General features: G+C 44.2%; 2 protein-coding genes across 2 annotated transcripts in view; one reads left to right on the top strand and one right to left on the bottom strand.

The window, feature by feature from the left end:
- Positions 1-20,523, bottom strand: part of LOC140189991 (histone H2A type 2-B-like) — a 647,138-nt gene that overhangs the window by 24,980 nt on the left and 601,635 nt on the right. The gene's annotated exons all lie outside the window — the stretch shown is intronic.
- Positions 1-20,523, top strand: part of LOC140190088 (tectonic-3-like) — a 78,605-nt gene that overhangs the window by 4,659 nt on the left and 53,423 nt on the right. The window contains exons 2-5 of the mRNA XM_072246557.1: positions 346-466; positions 7,115-7,230; positions 13,874-14,001; positions 17,746-17,775. Of these exons, the coding sequence (XP_072102658.1) occupies positions 346-466; positions 7,115-7,230; positions 13,874-14,001; positions 17,746-17,775 (395 nt within the window). The remainder of the gene's footprint in view (positions 1-345; positions 467-7,114; positions 7,231-13,873; positions 14,002-17,745; positions 17,776-20,523) is intronic.

Here is a 20,523-nt window from a genome sequence, read left to right as displayed (position 1 = left end):
TGGTCCAGGTCCAGTGGAACAGACAGGTGTCACAAACATGGGTCTTCCTTGGTGGCAGTAGATGACCAAGATGTCTGTGGTGCCTTATCATACCCTTCGCTCCTGAGGCGTTGAGGCTGAAGACGGAGGGTAAACTGGTTTTCGGCTCACTACTCTGTAAGGCTTTTCTCACCTCAGCGCTGAACCAACTCTGTGCCTGAGAGGGGGAAGAAGAAAGTGGGATGTGGGGGTTGGGGATGTCCAAGGCAACGAGAAGTTTGAGAGTCCATCTTTATTGTGCTGAAGGTTTCCCGGATCTTTGGAGGCTGTCATTGCTGTATTGTAAGGTTATGTCTTCTCTTCCAGCGGTTCCTATTTGTATCTGTGACCTGACCCCAGGAATGTGCGAACTGAACTGCTGCTGTGATCGTGACTGCTCCACCACTGATGTCCGTGCTTTCTCATCCTGCCTGCCGGGCAGTGAACCGTGAGTCTCTTTCAGTTACCATTGCTAGACCTGGGTATTGGGTGTGTGAATGGCCATCCCCAGCTTATTATTTGATGCACATGTACACACAGGGATCTGTTCTGGCTCCCCAGGTCTTTGCAATTTTTTAACAAATGACTTTGGATGGGTAATTTGAGAGGAGAGTTAGAAGCTTGCAGGTGACATAAAGATAGGAATATTTTTCCATGGAGTACTTTTTACTTGGTGTGTTTGGGTTGTCCAGAGTGGTAGCACCTCTGGTGAAGTGGTTTTAGTGTCAAATTAGGGGAAGCTTGCTCTCGTTTGGTCCCTGTGGCTCCAAGTAGCTGTTTGCATGTGACAGCAGCCACACACTGGTACACCGCTCTGACAGGCGGGCTAAACCAGATGAGGGTAGCTGGTGGCCATATACCCCGGTGAGAGAGGGACATGCCTGTCTTAGCATGCGATTTACAATGAGATTCAACTGATAGGAAGGTGGTACTGCAATGCTCTATAGAGTGTGAAGAACATGACAAGGCACAGAAGACGTTATGGTCATCTACTGCGACCAAGGAAGACCCCAGTGTGTGACGCTTGTTCATCCCACTGGACCCGGACTTTAAGGTTGAGAGAGTGCGATAGCTTTTCCATTTTAAGAACTCTCATGCGCAGGTTTCTTGTCATCATCTGACATGATGGACAATCACCACTTTTTATTTATTTAGAGACATACTGTGGAACAGGCCTTTCCAGCCCAATGGCCTGCAGCACCCAGCAAACCAACTGTTTAACAGTAGACTAATCACAGGATAATTTGCAAAGTCCTATTAACCTGCTAACAGTTACGTCTTTGGATTGTAGGAGGAAATGGGAGCACCCGGAGGAAACCGCACTGTTATGGGGAGTATGTACAAACTCCTTACAGACGCTGCTGGAATTGAACTCTGAATGTCTCAAGCTGAAATAGCATCGCACTAACTGCTACGCTGCCGTTGCTTGGAGTACTATGTCCAGTTCCAGTCTTCTCATTATAGGAAGGGTGAGAAAGCTTCAGAGAGGGTGTAGAGCAGATTTACCAGAACGTTATCTTAAGAGGAATGGTTGAACTTGCTAGAGATGTTTTCTTTGAAGCGAAGGAAGCTGAGAGGTGATTTGTTATAAGATGATAAGAGGCGTTAATAAAGTAGGCAGCCAGCGACTTTTCCCGGGGCTGATACGAAGGGATATAATTTTAAGGTGATTGGAGGAAAGTGCAGGGGGCATATCAGTGTGGATATGCAGTGGGGATTTTACAAAGTTGTGGGTACATGGAATACATAGCCAGGGGTGGTGGTAGAGGCAGTTACATTAGAGATGTAAAAGAGACGGTTAGATAGGCATATGTATGTTAGAAAAATAAAAGCATAAGACATGGGAGCAGAACTATTTCATTCAGTCCATGGATTCTGCTCTGCCATTCCACCGTGGCTAATTTATTATCTCTCTCATCACTATTCTCTTCCCTTCTCCCTGTAACCTTTGTTGTTCTGGCTAGTCAAGAATCCATTAAACTCCTTTTTAAATATACCCAGTGACTTGATATTCACAGCTGTCTGTGGCAATGAATTCTGCAGATTTACTACTCTCTGGCTAAAGAAATTCCTCACATCTCTGTTCGAAATGAACATCCCAGACTCTAAGACTGCCCCCACTATAGGAAACATCATCTTCATGTCAATTTTATTTAGGCCTTTCAATATCGATAGGTTTCAATCAGATCCCCACTCATTCTTCTAAACTCCAGTGAGTACAGGCCCAGAGTCCTTAAATGCTTCTCATACATTAACCCTTTCATTCCCAGAGTCATTCTTGTAAACCTCCTTTGTACCTTCTCCAATGACAGCGCTGCCTTTCTTAGATAAGTGGTCAGAACTGTTCACAATATTCCCAAGTGCTGTCTGACCAATGTCTTGTAAAGCCTCAGGGTTACATCCTTGGTTTTATATTCTAATCCTCTTGAAATGAATGCTAACATTGCATTTGCCTTCCTCACCACTGATTCAACCTGCAAGTTAACCTTTGGGGAATCCTGCATGATGGCTCCCAATTGCCTTTGCACCTCTGATTTTTGAATTTTCTCCCATTTTAGAAAATAGTCTACGCCTTTATTCCTTCCACCAAAGTGCATGACCATACAATTCCCAACATGGTATTCCATTTTTCACTTTTTTGCCCATTCTCCCAACCTGTTTTTCCTCCTGCATTCTCTCTCCTTGCTCAGCACTACCTGCTGCTCTGCCTACCTTTGTATCATCTGCAAACTTTGCCACAAAGCCAGCAATTCTGTCATCTAAATCATTGACATATAAGGTAAAAAGAAATGGTCACAACACTGACTACTGTAGATCAGCACTAGGCACTGGCAGCCAGCAGAAAGGCCCCCTTTATTCCCACTGTTTGCCTCCTGCTAGTCAGCTAATCTTCTATCCATGCTAGTATCTTTTGTGTAATATCATGTGCTGTTATCTTGTTAAGCAGTCTCATTTGTGGCATCTTGTCAAAGGCTTTTTGAAAATTCAAGCCAGAAACATCCACTGTCTTGCCTTTGTCTATCTTGCTTATTATTTCTTGAAGGAATGACAACAAATTTATCAGACCAGATTTTCTCTTCAGGAAACCACGCTGAATTTGATCTATTTTATCATGTGCCTCCAAGTACCCTGAAACCACATCCTTATATTAGGCGCTGATATTTTCCCAACTACTGAGGTCAGGCTAACTGGCCTATAATTTTCTTTCTCCTGACACCTTCCCTTCCTATAGAGTGGAGTGACATTTGCAATTTTGCAGTCCTCTAGAACTATTCCAGAATCTAGTGATTCTTATAAGATCATTATTAATGCTGCCACAATCTCTTTAGCTATCTTTTTTCAGAACTCTGAACTGTAGTCCATCTGGTCCAGATGTACTGTCTACCTTTGGACTTTTCAATTTCCCAAACACCTTCTCCTTAGTAATAGCAATTACATTCATTTCTGCCCCCTGAGACTTGAACTTCTGTCATACTGCTTGTGTCTTCCATGCTTAAGATTGACTCTATGATTTATTAAGTGGATCTTCCATTTCTTTGTCCGCCATTATTACTTTTCCAGTGTCATTTCCCACTGGTCTGAGATCCACTCCCCTCTTTTTTTCAGTTCTTTATACAGTATGTCTGAAAAAACTTTTGATACCCTTTTTTCTATATTTGGATAGTTTAATGTCCTCTTTCAGTTTTCTTCTCCTTCTGACCTTATTAATTGCCTTCTGTTGATTTTTTTTAAAAGCTTTTCAATTCTCTAGCTTCCCACTAATATTCGTCATCATCATCGTCAGGTGCCATGCCCAGTTTGAGCTTTGACTGCCATGGCCCACACACTCCACTAATATTAGCAATATTATTTGCAATGTAATGTTATATATCATCAAGTGCTCTGTCATATAACACAGGTGATCATGGTCCCATGACCATGGTTGCTCTTGGCATTTTTTCTACACTGAAGTGGTTTTTCATTGCCGCCTTCTAGGCAGTATCTTTTCAAGAAGGGTGACCCCAACCATTGGCAATACTCTTCAGAGATTGTCTCCCTGGCGTCTTGGTTACATAATCAGAACTTGTGAAATGCACTGGTTGCTCGTACAACCATCCACCACCTGTTCCCATTTCTCCATGTGACCCTGATCGGGGGCGGTGGGGGTGGTTAAGTGGGTGCTATAGCTTACCCAAGGGTGACCTGCAGGCTAGAGGAGGGAAGGAATGCCTTGCACCTTTGTTGGTAGAGACCTATCTCCACCCCTGCCTGTTTGGTATAGAAGGATTAGATTGATCTTGGAGTAGGTTAAAAGACCTATACAAAGGACCTATACTGGGCTGTACTGTTCTGTGTTTGATGGCTGTGTTGCGGATAGTGTAGAAGTTGTAGATTATGACAGGACATTGACAGGATGCAAAGCTGGTCTGAGAATTGGCAGATGAGTTCAATAATAAAAAAAAATATGATGAGATTCATTTTGGAAGGTCAAATTTTGAAAACGATGGTACAGGGTTAATGACAGGATTCTTAGCTGCGTGGAGGAACAGAAGGATCTTGTGGTTCAAGTCCGTAGATCGTTAAAGTTGCCGTGCAAGTTGATTGTGTAGTCAAGAACACTTCTGGTGTGTCAGCCTTCAGTAGATGGGGAATTAAGTTCAGGGGCTGTGGGGTAATGTTGCAGCTCCATGAAACTTAAGTTGAACCACACTTGGAGTATTGTGTTCAGTTCTGGAAGGATGTGGAAGCTTCAGAGAAGGTGCAAAGGAGATTTACCAAGATGTTGACTGGATTAGTGTACATGTCTTATGAGGAAAACCTGAGCAAACTGGAGCGAATCGAATCAATTCAAGTTTAATTATCATTCAGACCATACATGGATATAGTCAATCAAGACAGCGTTCCTCTCGGGCCCAGGTGCATAACATACATTCAAAATAGCGAGAGAGAAAATATATCTATCTCTCACTCTCTCACTCTCTCGAACATGCGCGCGCACGCACACGCGCACACACACACACACACACACACACACACACACACACACACACACACACAGTTACACAAGAAAACACGTGTACAGTCCGAGTCCCTGAGCGACATGCAAATTGATGGTACATCTCCCTACAATTTAGCCTGTCCTTCCGTCAGTCGAACACTATAGGGCAACACCGACGGGAGCGGCCAGTGCCTAACAGAGCACAGACTTCATGCTACACCGCCTCCAGCGTCGTTCGCCTGGAGTGCAGCAGCACGCAAGCCTACCTGAGGCCTTGTCCTTGTTACAACCGAGGCCATGTTGCTGTCTTACCACCTGTCTCGCCACCAAACAAGGGAAACAGACCTGCGGCATCTTACATTATCAATGTCCAACAGGGTCTTGCGATTGCAAGAGAAACGTCCAAGACAGTCACTCACAGTTACACTGCACGCTGCTTTCACACACCAACTCTGGTGTCTTCAAGTAGCAGGCAGCAGCATGGCCTGCACCCAGCTCAGCAACTCAGAACCTTCTCTGGGCCGTTCGCCAGATCCTCCACATCCTGACCTGTCTGCCAGAGGTTCTGAACAACAAACAGATCACTGATGCGGTAAACCTGCTATAATTATTGTTCTTGGAGTATAGTCTTATGATCATAAAACACATTTTAAAAAGAAAATAAATATATTCTTATTTGTTTATTGATGTTTGCATATTTGACCTTTCTAATGGATGATTGCTCTTATCTGTGTGCACTATTGCCTTGTAAATTGTTGGTTGCTACTGTGTTGGCTGTATGGTGTTGTCCTGTGGTTTATGCTTGGCACCGAACCAGAATCACATACTGACAATAAAGTGACTGATGATTCTGATTTGAACTGAATGGTAGAAAGTTTGAGAGGGCTGTTAAGAGCTAGTGTTTTTTTTAACCTAAAGACTGGTAAGTGCCAGCTATGAACTGCCAGGTGTGGTGCTGGAGGTTGATACAAAAGGGATATTTATGAGACTCTAAGATAGGCACGTGGAGGAAAGAAAATGAGGGGTTATGGGCACTGCACAAATGAAGGATTAAGTGGATTGATGGGGGCATGCTAAATTTCTTTAGCCTCCTGAAGAACCTGAGGTGTTGGTGAGCTTTCTTGATTTTCCATCTTTGCAAAAATCTCTCCGGATTATACTACATAGCCATGCACCAGAAGCAAGTTGTACACTGGAGGCTATACCTCCAAAACCCCCTCATGCAGTGTGCTCCACATTCTGAATAACTTGTCAGTTTGCATATATTGAGGAAGTGTATGGGAACTCATAGAGCCACCAGGACACAATGCAGACCTCATCAGATTGAACTTGGGTTGCTGGAGCGTCCTGGTTGGTTGTCATTTTATTGTACCCTCCGCACTGCTCCATACCTTTCTGCTCCCAACTATACATAAGACGATAGACATAGGAGCAGAATTAGGCCATTCTGTCCATCTAGTTGGGTCCGCCATTCCATCATGGATGATTTATTATTCTTCTCACACCCATTCTCCTACCTTCTTCCCGTAATTGACGCCATGACTAATCAAGAGTCATTAGACCGCCACCTTAAATATACCCAATGACTTGGCCTCCACAGTTGTCTGTGCCAATGAATTCACCACCTTCTAGTTAAATTCCTTTTCATCTTTGTTCTAAATGGTTATCTCTCCATTCTGTGGCTGTGTCCTCTGATCCTAGACTCTCCCACTACAGGAATCATCCTCACCACATCGACTCTATCTAGGCCTTTTAATATTCAATAGGTTTTAGTGAGATCGCCACCCCCCCACTCCAATTCTTCTAAACTCCAGGCAGTACTGAACCAAAGCCATCAAATGTTCGTCATACGTTAATCCTTTCATTCCCAAGATCATTCTCATCTACCACCTCTTCACTCTCTCCAATGCCCGGACCTCTTTTCTCAGATAAGTGGCCTGAAACTACTCCTAATAATCCAGGCAACACACATCAAAGTTGCTGGTGAACGCAGCCGGCCAGGCAGCATCTCTAGGAAGAGGTACTGTCAACGTTTCGGGCCGAGACCCTTCGTCAGGACTAACTGAAGGAAGGATCCAGAAAGGTTCTGACCATCGCTCTCTTCTCTGTCCACTGCAGGGTCATTAGCCGGGTTTGCATCAAGGACTCTGTTGTCTTCATCAGCAATAATCCTCTCCCAACAGTTCTCGACCGGAACGGTTTGGACGTTCTCTTCTGTGTGATCGTCAACAATCGTAAGTTGCGTGCAGGGTGTAATTCATGAGTGGCAGTTAGTGTGTTTTGAAATTGAGCAAGAAAACAGAGTGAAGCAAGCACTTTATCCAAAAACTATTAAATTAAGTCTGCTGTCTCAGAAGTTTATGAAATTATGGGCAAATTAGATAGAATAGTCGCAGTTCTTTCTTTTCCTGGTAGGTGAGTCTAAAACTAGAGAGCATGCTATTGGTTTGCAGGGGTTCCCAACCTTTATTATGCCATGGGCTAGTACCATTAAGCAAAGGATCAGTAAAGCTCAGGTTGGGAACCTCTGGTTTAAGGTGAGAGGGGAAGGGTTTAAAAGAGGTATATGGGGGATGGTGGGGAAGAAAGTTTTAACACAGTTATGGGTGTATGGAACAAACTGCCAGAAGATCTGGGTAAATGCCCTTCATCTGGATGGAAGAGCGTCAACCCAAAATGTCGCTGTCCATTTCCTTCCACTGATGTTGCCAGACCTGATGACTTCCTCCAGCGTTTTTTGTGTTGCTCTGGATTCCAGCACCTGCAGTCTCTTGTATCTCTGTAGGATTGCTGGTATTAGAATCAGAAGCAGAATTAGGTTTATTATCAGTCTTGTCTGACATGGAATTTGGTATTTTGTGACAGTAGTGCAGAACAAAAGCTTAAAATTACAGTGGAAGTGGTCAATCCGTGTTTGATTCCAACAGTTAAGGGGATTTTGGATAAGTGCGGGAATGGAGGGCTATGGTTCAGTTGCAGGTCGATGGGACTAGGTAAAATAATGGCTTGGCATGGATTAGATGGACCGAAGGAACTGTTTCTGTGCTGTAGTGCTCTATGACTAAACTCTAAATTACAAACTAAGTAAATCGTGGTAAAGAAGAAATGATGAAGTAGCGCCATGTGTTTAAAGACTATCAGAAATATGATGGCAGAGGGGAAAAAGCTGATTTATTGAGTGTGGGTCTTTAGTTTCTTGTACTTCCTCCCCGATGCTGATAACGAGAAAATCAATGAAATCCTGAATGGCAAGGGTCTTTAGTGATGGAAGCCACCTTCCTGAGGTATCTACTGCCTCTTGAGGATGTACTCGATGCTGGGAGGTTAGTGCCCATGATGGTTGGCTGAATGTACAACCTTCTGTAGCCTCTTCTTTTCTTGTGCATTGGAGTCCCGCCACCAGCTGTGATGTGACAAGTCAGAATGCTCTCCACCGTACATCTATAGAATCAGGCTTAATATCACAAACACGGGTGAATTTTTTTCTTTTGCAGCAGCAGTGCAGTTTAGTACATAAAAATCTATAAATTACAATAAGAACTGTATATAAAAATGAATATTAAATAAGTAGAGTAAAAAGAGAGCAAGAATAGTGAGGTAGTGTTCATAGGCTGGTTCATTCTCCATTCAGAAATCTAATGGTCAAGGGGAAGAAGCTGTTCCTAAATTCTTGAGTGTGTGTCTCAGGGCTCCTGTGCTGCCTCCCTGATGGTAGCAATGAGAAGAGGGCGTAGCCTGGGTGATGGGGTCTCTAATGATGGATGTTGCCTCTTTGAGGCATCATTTTTTGAAGATGGTGGGGAGGCTAGTGCCCACGATGGAGCTGGATAAGTCTGCAACCCTCTGCTGCTTTTTCCTGATCCTGTGCCGTGGCCCCTCCATACTAAATGTTGATGCAACCAGTCAGAATGCTCTCCATGATACATCTATAGAAATTTGTTAGAGTCCTTGGTGACATAGCAAATCTCAAACCCTTGATCGAATATAGCCACTAACATGCCTTCTTCATAATTGCATCAATATGCTGGGCTCAGCATAGCTCCTCAGGGATGTTGACACTCAGAAACTTGAAACTGCTCACCTTTTCCACTGTTGACCCCTTGATGAGGACTGGTGGATGCTCAAGAATCTTTGGTGATGTGGGTAGGAGTACAATCTGAAGTAGGGATGGAGCTCAGGGTTATAGTCACGCCACCTGTGATGTTGAAGGCTGCACCAGAGTGGAAGGGCTAAATGGCCTCCTACTTTGTTTGTTCATGTACAAACCCTAGCTTATTGACCCTCTTACCATGTTACAATCTCAAGAAATGCAGGGAAGATGTGTCAGTAATTATCGAGAACATGAGGTGACGAATCCTTGAAAGCAATTCATAGTTTGTGAGAACATTTCAGTAAGGAAGTGAAATTGAGTGAAGTTATCCCCTTTGGTTCAAGAGCCTGATGGTTGAGGGGTAATAACTATTCCTGAACCTGGTGGTGTGAGTTCCTAGACTCCTGTACCACTTTCCTGATGGCAGCAGCGAGAAGAGAGCATGTCCTAGGTGGTGGGTATCCCTGATGATGGATGCTTCTTTCCTGTGACAATGTGCTGAATGGTATGGAGGGCATAGCTTATCTCAGGACTCTCATCACCAGGTTCAGGAAGAGTTATTACCCCTTAACCATCAAACTCTTGAACCAGAGGGGATAACTTTATTCAACTTGACTTGCCATCAGTATCACTGAACTGTTCCCACAACCTATGGACTCACTTTCAAGAGCTCTTCATCTTGTGTTCTCGATATTGTCCGTCTGTCTACTTTCTTTTGTAGTTGCACAGTTTGCTGTCTTTTGCACATTGGTAGTTTGTCTGTCTTGTCGGGGGGTAGTCTTTCATTGATGCTATTGTATCACTTGTATTTACCATGAATAGCTGCAAGATAATGACTCTCAAGGTTGTATATGGTGACATATCTGTAGTTTGATAATAAATTTACTTTGAACTTTGAAATGGTCAGTATCAGTAACTGCTAGTCAATTCTGTATAAAAATGGCATTTCTCTGTTCAGACTTCAGGACAGTTTGGTGACAGGGACCGTGCTGTTCTCCTTGTGCACAATTAAAATAAAGTATGATTGAGGAATGAATGTGAGTTTCGGAATCCAGTTAATTGGCGATGACACTTGCACTTTATTGCCTATACCAGGAGTTCCCAACCTGGGGGTCTGTGGACCCCTTGGTTAATGGTAGGGATCCATGGCATAAAAAAGGTTGGGAACCCCTGCTCTACGCCAACACCAGTGGAACTTTGTTTACCCCAGGCCAACAATTTAAGTCAAGAATGCTACCGTATTAAGGTGTATGGTGTGTTGTCTTTTATTAATTGCGGATTGAGTTCAAAAGCCGAGAGGTAATGTCGCAGTTATGTAAAACTCTGGTTGGATCACACTTGGAGTATAGTTTTCAATCTAGGTTGTGGAAACTTTAGAGAGGGGGGTGCAGCGGAGATTTAACAGGATGCTGTCTGAATTAGAGAGAATGTCTTATAAGCATAGGTTCAGCGAACTAAGGCATTTCTCTTTGGAATGAAGGAGGATGAGAAGTGACTTGATAGAGGTGTAGAAGATGATAAGAGGCATAGATTGAGTGAATAGTCATTGACTTTTCCCCGGCACGGAAATGGCTAATATGAGATGCCAGTATAGAGGGGATATCAAAGATAGGTTTCTTTATACAGCGTGGTGGATGCGTGGTACATGCAGCCAGTAGTGGTGGTAGAGGCAGATACAGTAGGGACATTTAAGAAATTCTTAAATCGGCATGTAGGGTAATGTAATTAGTGGAAAGTGCATAATTCACAACCACTGACGTTGGCGTTCATGTTAAGAGGCTGGTCTGACGTGATGATGTAATTACGTAAAGGACTGTTACTGTGCTTTGTGTTTAGTTTTTTGGAGTTTAATAAATGAGTTGTTACAGCTTTTTCTTAAATAAAATGACATGACCATTTTATGTTTATGAAAACCTACCTTGCTGACCCTAATGCTGCAGGATGATTCCAAGAGTTATTGAACATGTCAGCCAATGCAGTCGCTTTGAAACTGCTAGAGTGTTGGGAACAAAATGCCATAGCTTGGTTTGTACATTCTGAGGCCCAAGTTGCGCTGCGAGAAATCTCTGCCAACAAAACCAAATTCTACTATGTGGTAGCATCACTTGGAAACTCCTCCATAGCTACGAGAGTGGTGAGTCTTCTAGAACACCCGCCTCAGCACAATAAATACCGATTGCTGATAACTCACGTTTTACTCATTTTTGGACTATTGGAGTCTGAGCACGCCAAACAGTTGCTCTCCTTACCCAGTCTTGGCGATGTTAAACCATTGGTGCTAATGGGCCACATGCTGTTTCTCCTGGGAAATCACCATTCTTGTTTTATTTTTAAAGAACTCTTCCTTCAGCCAATGCCTGATTAAGTTTACATGGCCCTTGCTAATACACATGTGAAGGACTATAGGGAGATAGTCTACACTCAGCTTGGCTGGAGTGTAATTACGTCTCTTTTCCATGCCTCAGTGAGCCCACAGCAAGGCCTCCAACATAAGCACGCGAAACAGGCTACTAACAATGCCGCAAAACAGGCGATGCCAGGTCTGTGTTTTTACCATGCTCACTTTGGTACAAATGCTAGGAAGTACCAACTGCCTTACAGCTTCGATAGTACCAGCATATTGGGACATCAGAGATCTGTGAACACTGTGGGTTCTAGCTGCCAGGATTGTCTACTGTTCATTACAGACACCTCCCAGGGTAATTCTTCCTGTGTGATATGGGTGCTCAGTTAAGTGTGCTGCCAACATCGTCTTTTGATGAGAAGGCAAAGAGTGACAAACCCTCGTAGGAGGCTGCCAATGGCAACATGATTTAGACTTGCGGGACACAACGAGTAATGCAGTACTTTAGTGAGTGGTGTTACACATGGGACTTCGTCCTGGCTAAAGTGGCTAGACCTCTGCTCGGTGTAGATTTTCTGTGTGCCCCAGGACTATAAGTCGATCTTAAAAAACGCTGGCTTGTAGAGTCAAGGACTTTGGGTCATTACCCTTCCCCCCCCCCCCCCCGGTAAATTCTATGAGTTTACTGGACTGCTGGGCAAATTCCCAAAACTCACCAAGCCCCTATTCTCCACTACAGTAATAAAACATGGGATCGAGTACCAGATTCCAACAACTGGCCCGCAAGTCCATGCCCGCTTGTGTAGACTGGATCCAGAAAAGCGGGCAACCGCAAAGGCTGAGCTAGCCAATATGGAAAGACTTGGCATTTTACACTCGTCGAATAGCCCCTGGGCTTTGACCTCCATACGATCCCTAAGTTCGATGGTGGTTGCTGCCCGTGTGGTGATTACTGACGCCCTAACAAGGGCACCAACATGATCATTTCCCTGTCCCACACTTTCTAGACTTTACGGCATGTTTAGCCGGAAAGTTAATTTTTTCCAAAGCTGATCTTGTTCGGGGCTACCATCAGCTGCCTGTGTGCTCGGAGGACTGTCCGTAATGGCTGTGATAACCCTGCTTGGTTTCTTTGAGTTTCTGCACATACCATCTGGGCTGAAAAATGCAGTGCAGACTGTCCAATGGCTGATAGATTAGATTAGATTGTGAGGACATGCAGTCCTCTTTTATTGTCATTTAGTAATGCATGCATTAAGAAATGATACAATATTCCTCTGGTGTGATATCACAGAAACACAGGACAGACCAAGACTGAAAAACTGACAAAAACCACATAATTATAACATATAGTTACAACAGTGCAAGCAATACCGTAACTTGATGAAGAACAGGACATTTAGCACGGTAAAAAGTTCAAAGTCTCTTGAAAGTCCCACATCTCATGCAGACGGGAGAAGGAAGAAAACTCTCCCTGCCATACCCGACCACAGTCCGACTCTGAGCCGTCCGAAAATTTTGAGCTCCGACCAGCCCTCCGACACCGAGCACCTTCTCTGCGGAACGCTTCAACCCCAGCTCCGGTTGCCAGCAGCAGGAAAAGCCGAGGATTTTGGGGGCCTTCCCTCCGGAGATTCTCGATCGCACAGTAGCAGCGGCAGCGAACCGGGCATTTCAGAAGTTGCTCCAGATGTTCCTCCATGCTCTCATGGCTGTCTCCATCAAATCAGAATTGTGCACGGCCCCTATTTAACAACACAAAGACACTGTGTTTTAAAAAGAACTTTCTTTTTGTTTGCCTGGATGACATACTTGTCACAAGTGCATCATACTGGACAGCCAGCGCCAATGGCTAATACCAGAGGACATCCTTTTGAGGTGAGTGGAGGAAAGTTTAGGAGAGATGGCAGAGGTAGTATTTTTTTTCCACACAGTGAGTGGAAAGTGCCTGGAATTCTCTGCTGGTGATGGTGGCAAAGGCTCATAGGTTAGGGACATTTAAGAGACTCTTAAGACCATAAGACACAGGAACAGAATTAGGTCATTCAGCTCATTGAGTCTGGTCTGCCATTCCATCATGGCTGACTTATGACCCCTCTCAATCCCATTCTCCTGCCTTCACCCTGTAACCTTTGACACCCTTATTAATTAAAAACCTATCCAACTTCGCTTTAAATATGCCCAATGACTCGGCCTCCAGAGCCATTTGTGGCAATGATTTCCACAGATTCAGCACCCACTGGATAAAGAAAATTGAAGGGTTATCAGCTGTGTTGGCGAGAAGGGTTAGATTGGTCGTAGAGCAGATTGAAATGCCGGTACAACATCGTGGGCTGAAGGGCCAGTATTACGCTGCGTAGTTTTATGTTCTGTGACTGATACAGTGTGTGAAGCATGGTTACTTTAACTTTCAGAAAATGTGACTAAAAATCTCCTCTTCCAGCGGAAACAAATTACTTTGTCGTGCCACGGTCCGTCACCCGGGAGGGGTTCCCGCTGCTGGCTTCACAGTACGGCGAAAGCTCCTTCATCATCCCTTCACAGCTATCAGTGTTCGATGGCAAGTACACGGTAAGGTGGCACCTTCAACTTACAGTTATGGGACCCTGTTGTGGACGTAGCAGTGACTAGACACATGGGGATGAGGGTGGTGGCTGACGGAACTGACCTCAATCAGGTTCGATCTTGACTTCTTGCAATCCCTGTCTGTAGAATTGCAAGTTTGTCCTGGGTGGGCTCCCCCCACCCCCTAACTTCCCCGGATCCCTCCCTCTTCCCACAGATGTGCGGTTCATGAGTTTAGTGGCCCCGAGTCTGTTGGCGAGGGTTAGAATTGGGAGTGAATGTGAGCATAGAACAATATAGCATATGTACGCGACCTTTTGGTCTATAACGCTAACAAAGCATGTGAACTAATAAAGCTAATGGCATCTACTCATTTACGTCCACATCTGTTCCATATATCTCCATTCTCAGCATGTTCACGTCTGTCTAAGGGTTTCCATTTAATTGCCTCTCTCCTATGTGCCTCTACCACTATAGACAAGGCATTCCAGGCAGCCATGGTTCTGTGTTTTTAAAAAAAAAAACAAATGAATTCCTCCATGCGGGTGGCACGGTATCGTAGTGGTTAGCACAAGGCTTTATGGTACTGGCGACCCGGGTTCAATACCCGTTGCTGCCTAAGGAGTTTGTAAGTTGTCCCTGTGACCGTGTGGGTTTTATTCAGGGGCTCTAGTTTCCTCCCACAGTCTCAAAAAGACATACCAGTTGATTGGTTAATTGTAAATTGTCTCGTAGTTAGGCTAGGATTAAATGGCGGGGTGGTATTGCTGGGTTGCATGCCTTGAAGGACCAGAAGGGCCTATTTTGTGCTGTATCTCAATAAAATAAAAAAGATAAAACTTCTCCTTTTATTTATTTATTTAGAGATGCAGCTTGAAACAGGCCCTTCTGGCCTAACAAGCTGCACTGCTCAGTAAACCCACCCATTTAACCCTAGCCTAATCACAAGGCAAGTTACAAAGTCCAATTAACCTACTAACTGCTTGGTCTTTGGACTGTGGGAGGAAATCTACGTGCTCACGGGAGGGGCATACAAACTTCTTCCAGATGGCGTCGGAATTGAAGTCCGAACTGCAAAGCTCTGAACTGTAGTAGTGTCATGCTAACCACTACACTACAACCACAGCACAGTTACCCCTTTTTGTAGCCTGACACCGCAGCGACCCCTAGTGCTTCCTTCATCCTGCCATTGCTATAGCATCTTCAGATCTTCATGGCATTCCCTTCCCCTTCACTCTATGTTCTCTCTCTGTCAGGCATACTGGCACAACTCGTAGAGCCATTGCCTTACTGTGGGGAAAAATAAACCTGTTTTTCAATCCTTTCACGTTCTCCCTTTTGACAGCAGTATATAAAAGAAAGACTACACCACAGGAAAAGGCCCTTCAGCCCATGATGTATGTGCTGACCAGGACAAAATTTAAATGAATCCATCTGGCAGCACAAGATCTATGATACCCCATTCATAGAGTACTATGACAGTGAAATAGTCCCATTGGCCCAATTCGTATATGCAGATAAAGAAGCCTGTCTTGGCCAGTCCCATATTCCCGGTTTTCGCCCAGATCTCTCCCCCTCCCCTCTTCCTCTATTCCCCACTCTGGTCTTTTACCTCTTCTCACCTGCTTATCATTTCCCCCTGGGTTCCCTTCCTCCCTCTCTTTTTCCTATGGTCCACTCTCGTCTCCTATTAGATTCTTTCTTCCCTGGCCCTTTACCTTTCCCATCCACCTGGCTTCACCTGTTACCTGCCAGCTAGCCTGCTTCCCCTTCCCCCACCTTTTTATTCTAATGTGTGTTCTTCCTTCTCGGTCCTGAGAAGTCTCAACTTGAAACGTCGACTGTTTATTCATTTCCATAGATGCTGCCTGACCTGAGTTCCTCCAGCATTTTGTTTGTGTGTCTCTTTAAACCATTCCTTTCCAACTCTCTCTGTCTGTTCATGTGCCTGTCTCAAAGCCTCAGGTGTGTTGGTCAGTAAATGATTAAAACATTGGAAAATTGGTTTATTTTTGTTTGGAAAAAAGCATAGTTTTACATGCCATCTATACAGACCATTCTATTTCACCAGTACACTGGGATAGTACAAGGGTTAAGTATGTCAGAATGCAGAATAAAGTGTTCCTGTTTCAGAGAAAGTGCAGTGAAGGCAGACAATGAGGTGCAAGGGCCCTGACAAGGTTGACTGTGAGCTCAGGAGTTCATCTTATCGTACTGGGGACCATTCAGTAGTCTGATAACTGTGAGGTAAAAGCTATGCTTGAGCCTGCGTTGATAGGTTAATTGGTGCAGGCAGATGGTAGAACTGATGAGAAAATGGGGAAGTTGGATTAAACAAAAAGTGGTGTGGCAATGGGGTGACTGTGTGTGACAGTGTAGACCTTACCAATGTGTAGGTGAGTGATAGAATCTGAGATGTATTGATGGGGTTTGGGGAGAATAACATGAGATTTCACATTGGCCTTAAATGAAAGTACTGAGTACGGGATCAAGAGGTATCTGCAAGATGCTGGTGGAACAAATGCCATCACCTGCCTCTGCACCTGCTCCCTCACTACCCTTCAGGGCACCAAATAGCCCTTCTAGGTGAGACAACACTTCACCTGTGAGTCTGTTGGGATTATCTACCATATCCGGTGCTCTGTGGCCCCCTGTGTATCGATGAGACCCAATGTAGAATTGGAGACTGTTTCACCGAGCACCTTTGTTCTGTCCACCACGTAGAGTGGGATCTCTCGGTGGCCACCCATTTCAGTTCCATTTCCCATTCCCATTCCCATTCTAACATGTCAGTCCATGGCCTCCTCTGCTGCTGTGATGAGGCAACACTCAGGTTGGTTGAGCAACAGCTTATATTCTATTTGGATATTGTCCAACCTAATGGCATGAACGTTGATTTCCCAATCTTCTGGTAATTGCTCCCCTCCCCCTCAACCCCTTTCACCATTCCCCACCCTGTTTTCCCTCTCTCAGCTTATCTCCTTACCTGTTTATCATCTCCCTCTGCTGCTCCTCCCCCTTCCCTTTCTTCCATGGTCTTCCGTCCTCTCCTGTCAGATTCCCCCTTCTCCAGCCCTTTATCTATTTTACCAATCAGCTTCCCAGCTCTTTACTTCACCCCTCCTCATTATTTCACCTATCACCTGCTACCACCTTCTTTTTCCTCCCCTCCCTCCACCCTCTTAGTCTGACTGCTGCCCCCCTTCCTTTCCAGTCCTGATGAAGGGTTGAAGGGTCTCAGTCTGAAATGCTGACTGATTACTCTTTTACATAGATGCTGCATAGCCTGCTGAGTTCAGCCTGGATTCTGTGTGTGCTGTTATTGAGTACAGGAAATGGGATTTTCTGTTGAATTTGTATAAGATATTGGTCAACCCTAATTTGGAGTATTACGTGCAGTTTTGGCCACCTACCTGTAGCAAAGATATCAATAAGGTTGAAAGAAATCAGAGAAAATTTACAAAGATGTTGCCAGGTCTGCAGGACCGTAGTTATAAGGAAATATTCAACAGATTAGGACTTTATTCCTTGGAACATAGATGATTGAGGGGAGATTTGATAGAGGTGCAAGCTAGTTTATGGACAGTAAGTTCTGGATTTTTTTAATGTAGGGTATAGGCTTCTCAGTGAGTTCACAGGAGGCACCCATATCCTGTCCTGAGAATTCAACTGATCTTTTGAATTGTTGCTTGTTTCAAAGAATTGACTTGTGATTGTATAACGTTCGCTTTCTCTCTTCCTTCAATGCAGAGCCCGAATGAGTCTGCGAACTTCTATAAGGTAAGCCTGATACATTTATTTAAGTTTGGCACTTGATCTACCTAGAATCAGAATTAGGTTTATTATACCTGGCATATGTTATGAAATTTATTGTTTTGTGGTTGTAGTACAATACAAGAAATTAAAAATTACTAAGTTACATTAAGGAATAAAAAATTGTGCAAAAGAGGAATGGAAAGGTAGTGTATATGGGATCAAGGATAATTCAGTTCCTTAATGACAGAGGAAAAAGTCCGTTTCTAAATGTTGAGTGTGCATCTTCAGGCTCCTGTACCTTCTCCTTGATGGTAGCAATGAGAAGAGGGCATATCATCTTCTTGAGGCACCACCTGTTGGAGAATCAGAATTAGTATCACTGGCATGTGTCGTGATATTTGTTGTTATGCGACAGCAGTGCATTGCAATACATTAATAAAAACTTAATTACAGTAAGACGTATATATATTTTAAGTTAAATATGTTGTGTAGAACGAGAAAATAAATTAGTAATGTGCATGCAGAAATCTGATTGCAGTTAGAAGAAGCTATTTCTGAAATGTTCAGTGTGTGTGCCTTCGAGCTTCTGTACCCACCTCTCTGCTGATGGCAATGAGAAGAGAACATGTCCTGGGCGATGGGGGGTTCTTAATGATGGCTGCATTCATTTTGAAGCATTGCCTTTTGAAGATGTCCTCAATGCTGGGGAGATGAGTGCCCATGATAGAGCTGGTTAGGTTTACAACTTTCTGCAGTTTTTTTTGATCCTGTGCAGTGCCGCCTTCTCCATACCAGATGTTGATGCAACCAGTTACAATGCTCCCCAAGGTACATCCTTAGAAATTTTCAAGTGTCTTTGATGCAAAACTGATTCTTCTCAAACTCCTAATGAAATATTGCCAGTGTCTCATCCCACCAAACAGCGTGAATTCACTCCAATGGAGGAACGGGGCTTCCTTTCTGTGCGGAACACAGACGGGGAGCGTTGGATGAGAGTGTTAAATCTGTCTGCTGGGGAACTGGTTACACTGTTGGAGATAAGCCACGTGTCCCCCCACCTTGTTGCAAGCAGTGTGAGTCAGGGTGGTGTAAATGTCCCCTCCTGTGTCTTGCAAACATTTCAGGAATTACTCCTGCTCCTCCGCTTGTAGTAGCTGTTTGTAAATGCTAAGTGTGCATCTTCAAACTCCTGTATTTCCTCCCTGATGGTAGCAATGAGAAGATGGCATGTCTTGGATGGTAAGGGTCCTTACTAATGGATGTCACGTTCTTGAGGCACCATCTGATGAAGATGCTCTCAATGGTGGAGAGTGTTGTGCCCATGAGTGAGCTGGCTGGCCTACAACCCTCTGTAGTCTCTTTCGATCCTCTATAGTGGCCCTTCATACCTGGCAATGACACCCTTCTCCACCCATCCACATTCCCCTCACCTGGTTTCAAAGTTCTGTACGCTTTATTATCAAAATATGTACATTTTGTACAACTTCTTGATTTGTTTCCTTACAGGCAGCTACGACAAACGGAGCCCCAATAAAACCTATTGAAAACAAAGACCATCCAAGCAGCCAGTGTGCAGAGAGAGAGGGAAAAAAAGCAAATCTTGCAAACAATAAAAGTAAAGCAAAAGCATTTAGAACTGAAGTTCACAATGTCAGGCATCACTGCAGCCAATCCAGAAGTCCACGAGTTGCAGGCCACAATTTAAGTCCAGCACAGTGAGCAGGTTTCACCTAAAACCTGCCAGCTTGTACTCCTTTCCCTCCCCTACCTTGCTCTAACCTGCCCCCTTCCTTTCCAGTCCTGATGAAGGTTCTCGGTCTGAAACCTTAACTGTTTATTTCCCTCCATAGCTGTTGCCTGACCTGGTGAGAAAAGGTAGTGGAGTTGTGGATTGTGCAGAAGGCTGTGAATGGTGCAGTAGGTTGTGAAAGGATACAGCAGGATATGGATCAGACGGAGATATGGGGGAGAAACAGCAGATGAAGTTTATTCCTGGCAAGTGTGGGGTGCTGCACTTTAGGTCAAATGTAAGAGAAAATTACAAAGTCGCAGGACCCTTAAGAGCAGTGATGTACAGAGCGAACTCGGAGGCCATATGTCTCCGAAACTGGTGACAAAATTGGGCAGAGCAGGAAAGAATTTGTGCGGTGTACTTGTTTTCATCAGTGGGAGCATTAAGTGTAAAAGTTGGGTTATTATGTTTGATCTGTCTAAAACTTTGGTTAGCGTGCATCTGGAGTACATGAAATGCCGGCACAGGGAAACAACATCCATTATTGGGGACCCCCACCACCCAGGGTATGCTCTCTTGTCACTGCTACCATCAGGAAGAAGGCACATGAGCCTTGGGACTTGCAACATCAGGTTCAGGAACAGTTAGTACCCCTCAATCATCAGGCTCTTGAACCAGAGGGGATAACCTCACTTCAGCTTCAACTCATTTTCAAGGACTCTTCATCTCATGTTCTCCATATTTATTGCTTATTTATTTATTATTATTATTTTTCCTTTTTGTATTTGCACAGTCTGTTGTCTTCTGCACTCTAGTTGAACACCCTAGCTGGGTGGTCTTTCACTGATTCTGCTATATTAGATTTGTTAAGTATGCCCACATGAAAGTGAATCTCAGGGCTGTATATTATACTGTATTAATAAATTTACTGTGAACTTTGAGTAGCGTGTGCATTTCGGGTTTCCACATTACAACCGGGATGTGGAGGTTTTGTGGACACGAGATTCTGCAGATGTTGAACAACTTGAGCAACATACACA

The sequence above is a fragment of the Mobula birostris genome, chromosome 29, assembly GCF_030028105.1.
Source record: "Mobula birostris isolate sMobBir1 chromosome 29, sMobBir1.hap1, whole genome shotgun sequence".
NCBI lineage: Eukaryota > Metazoa > Chordata > Chondrichthyes > Myliobatiformes > Myliobatidae > Mobula > Mobula birostris.
Note: the sequence above shows the minus strand (reverse complement) of the source record. Positions and strands in the feature narration are given on the sequence as shown.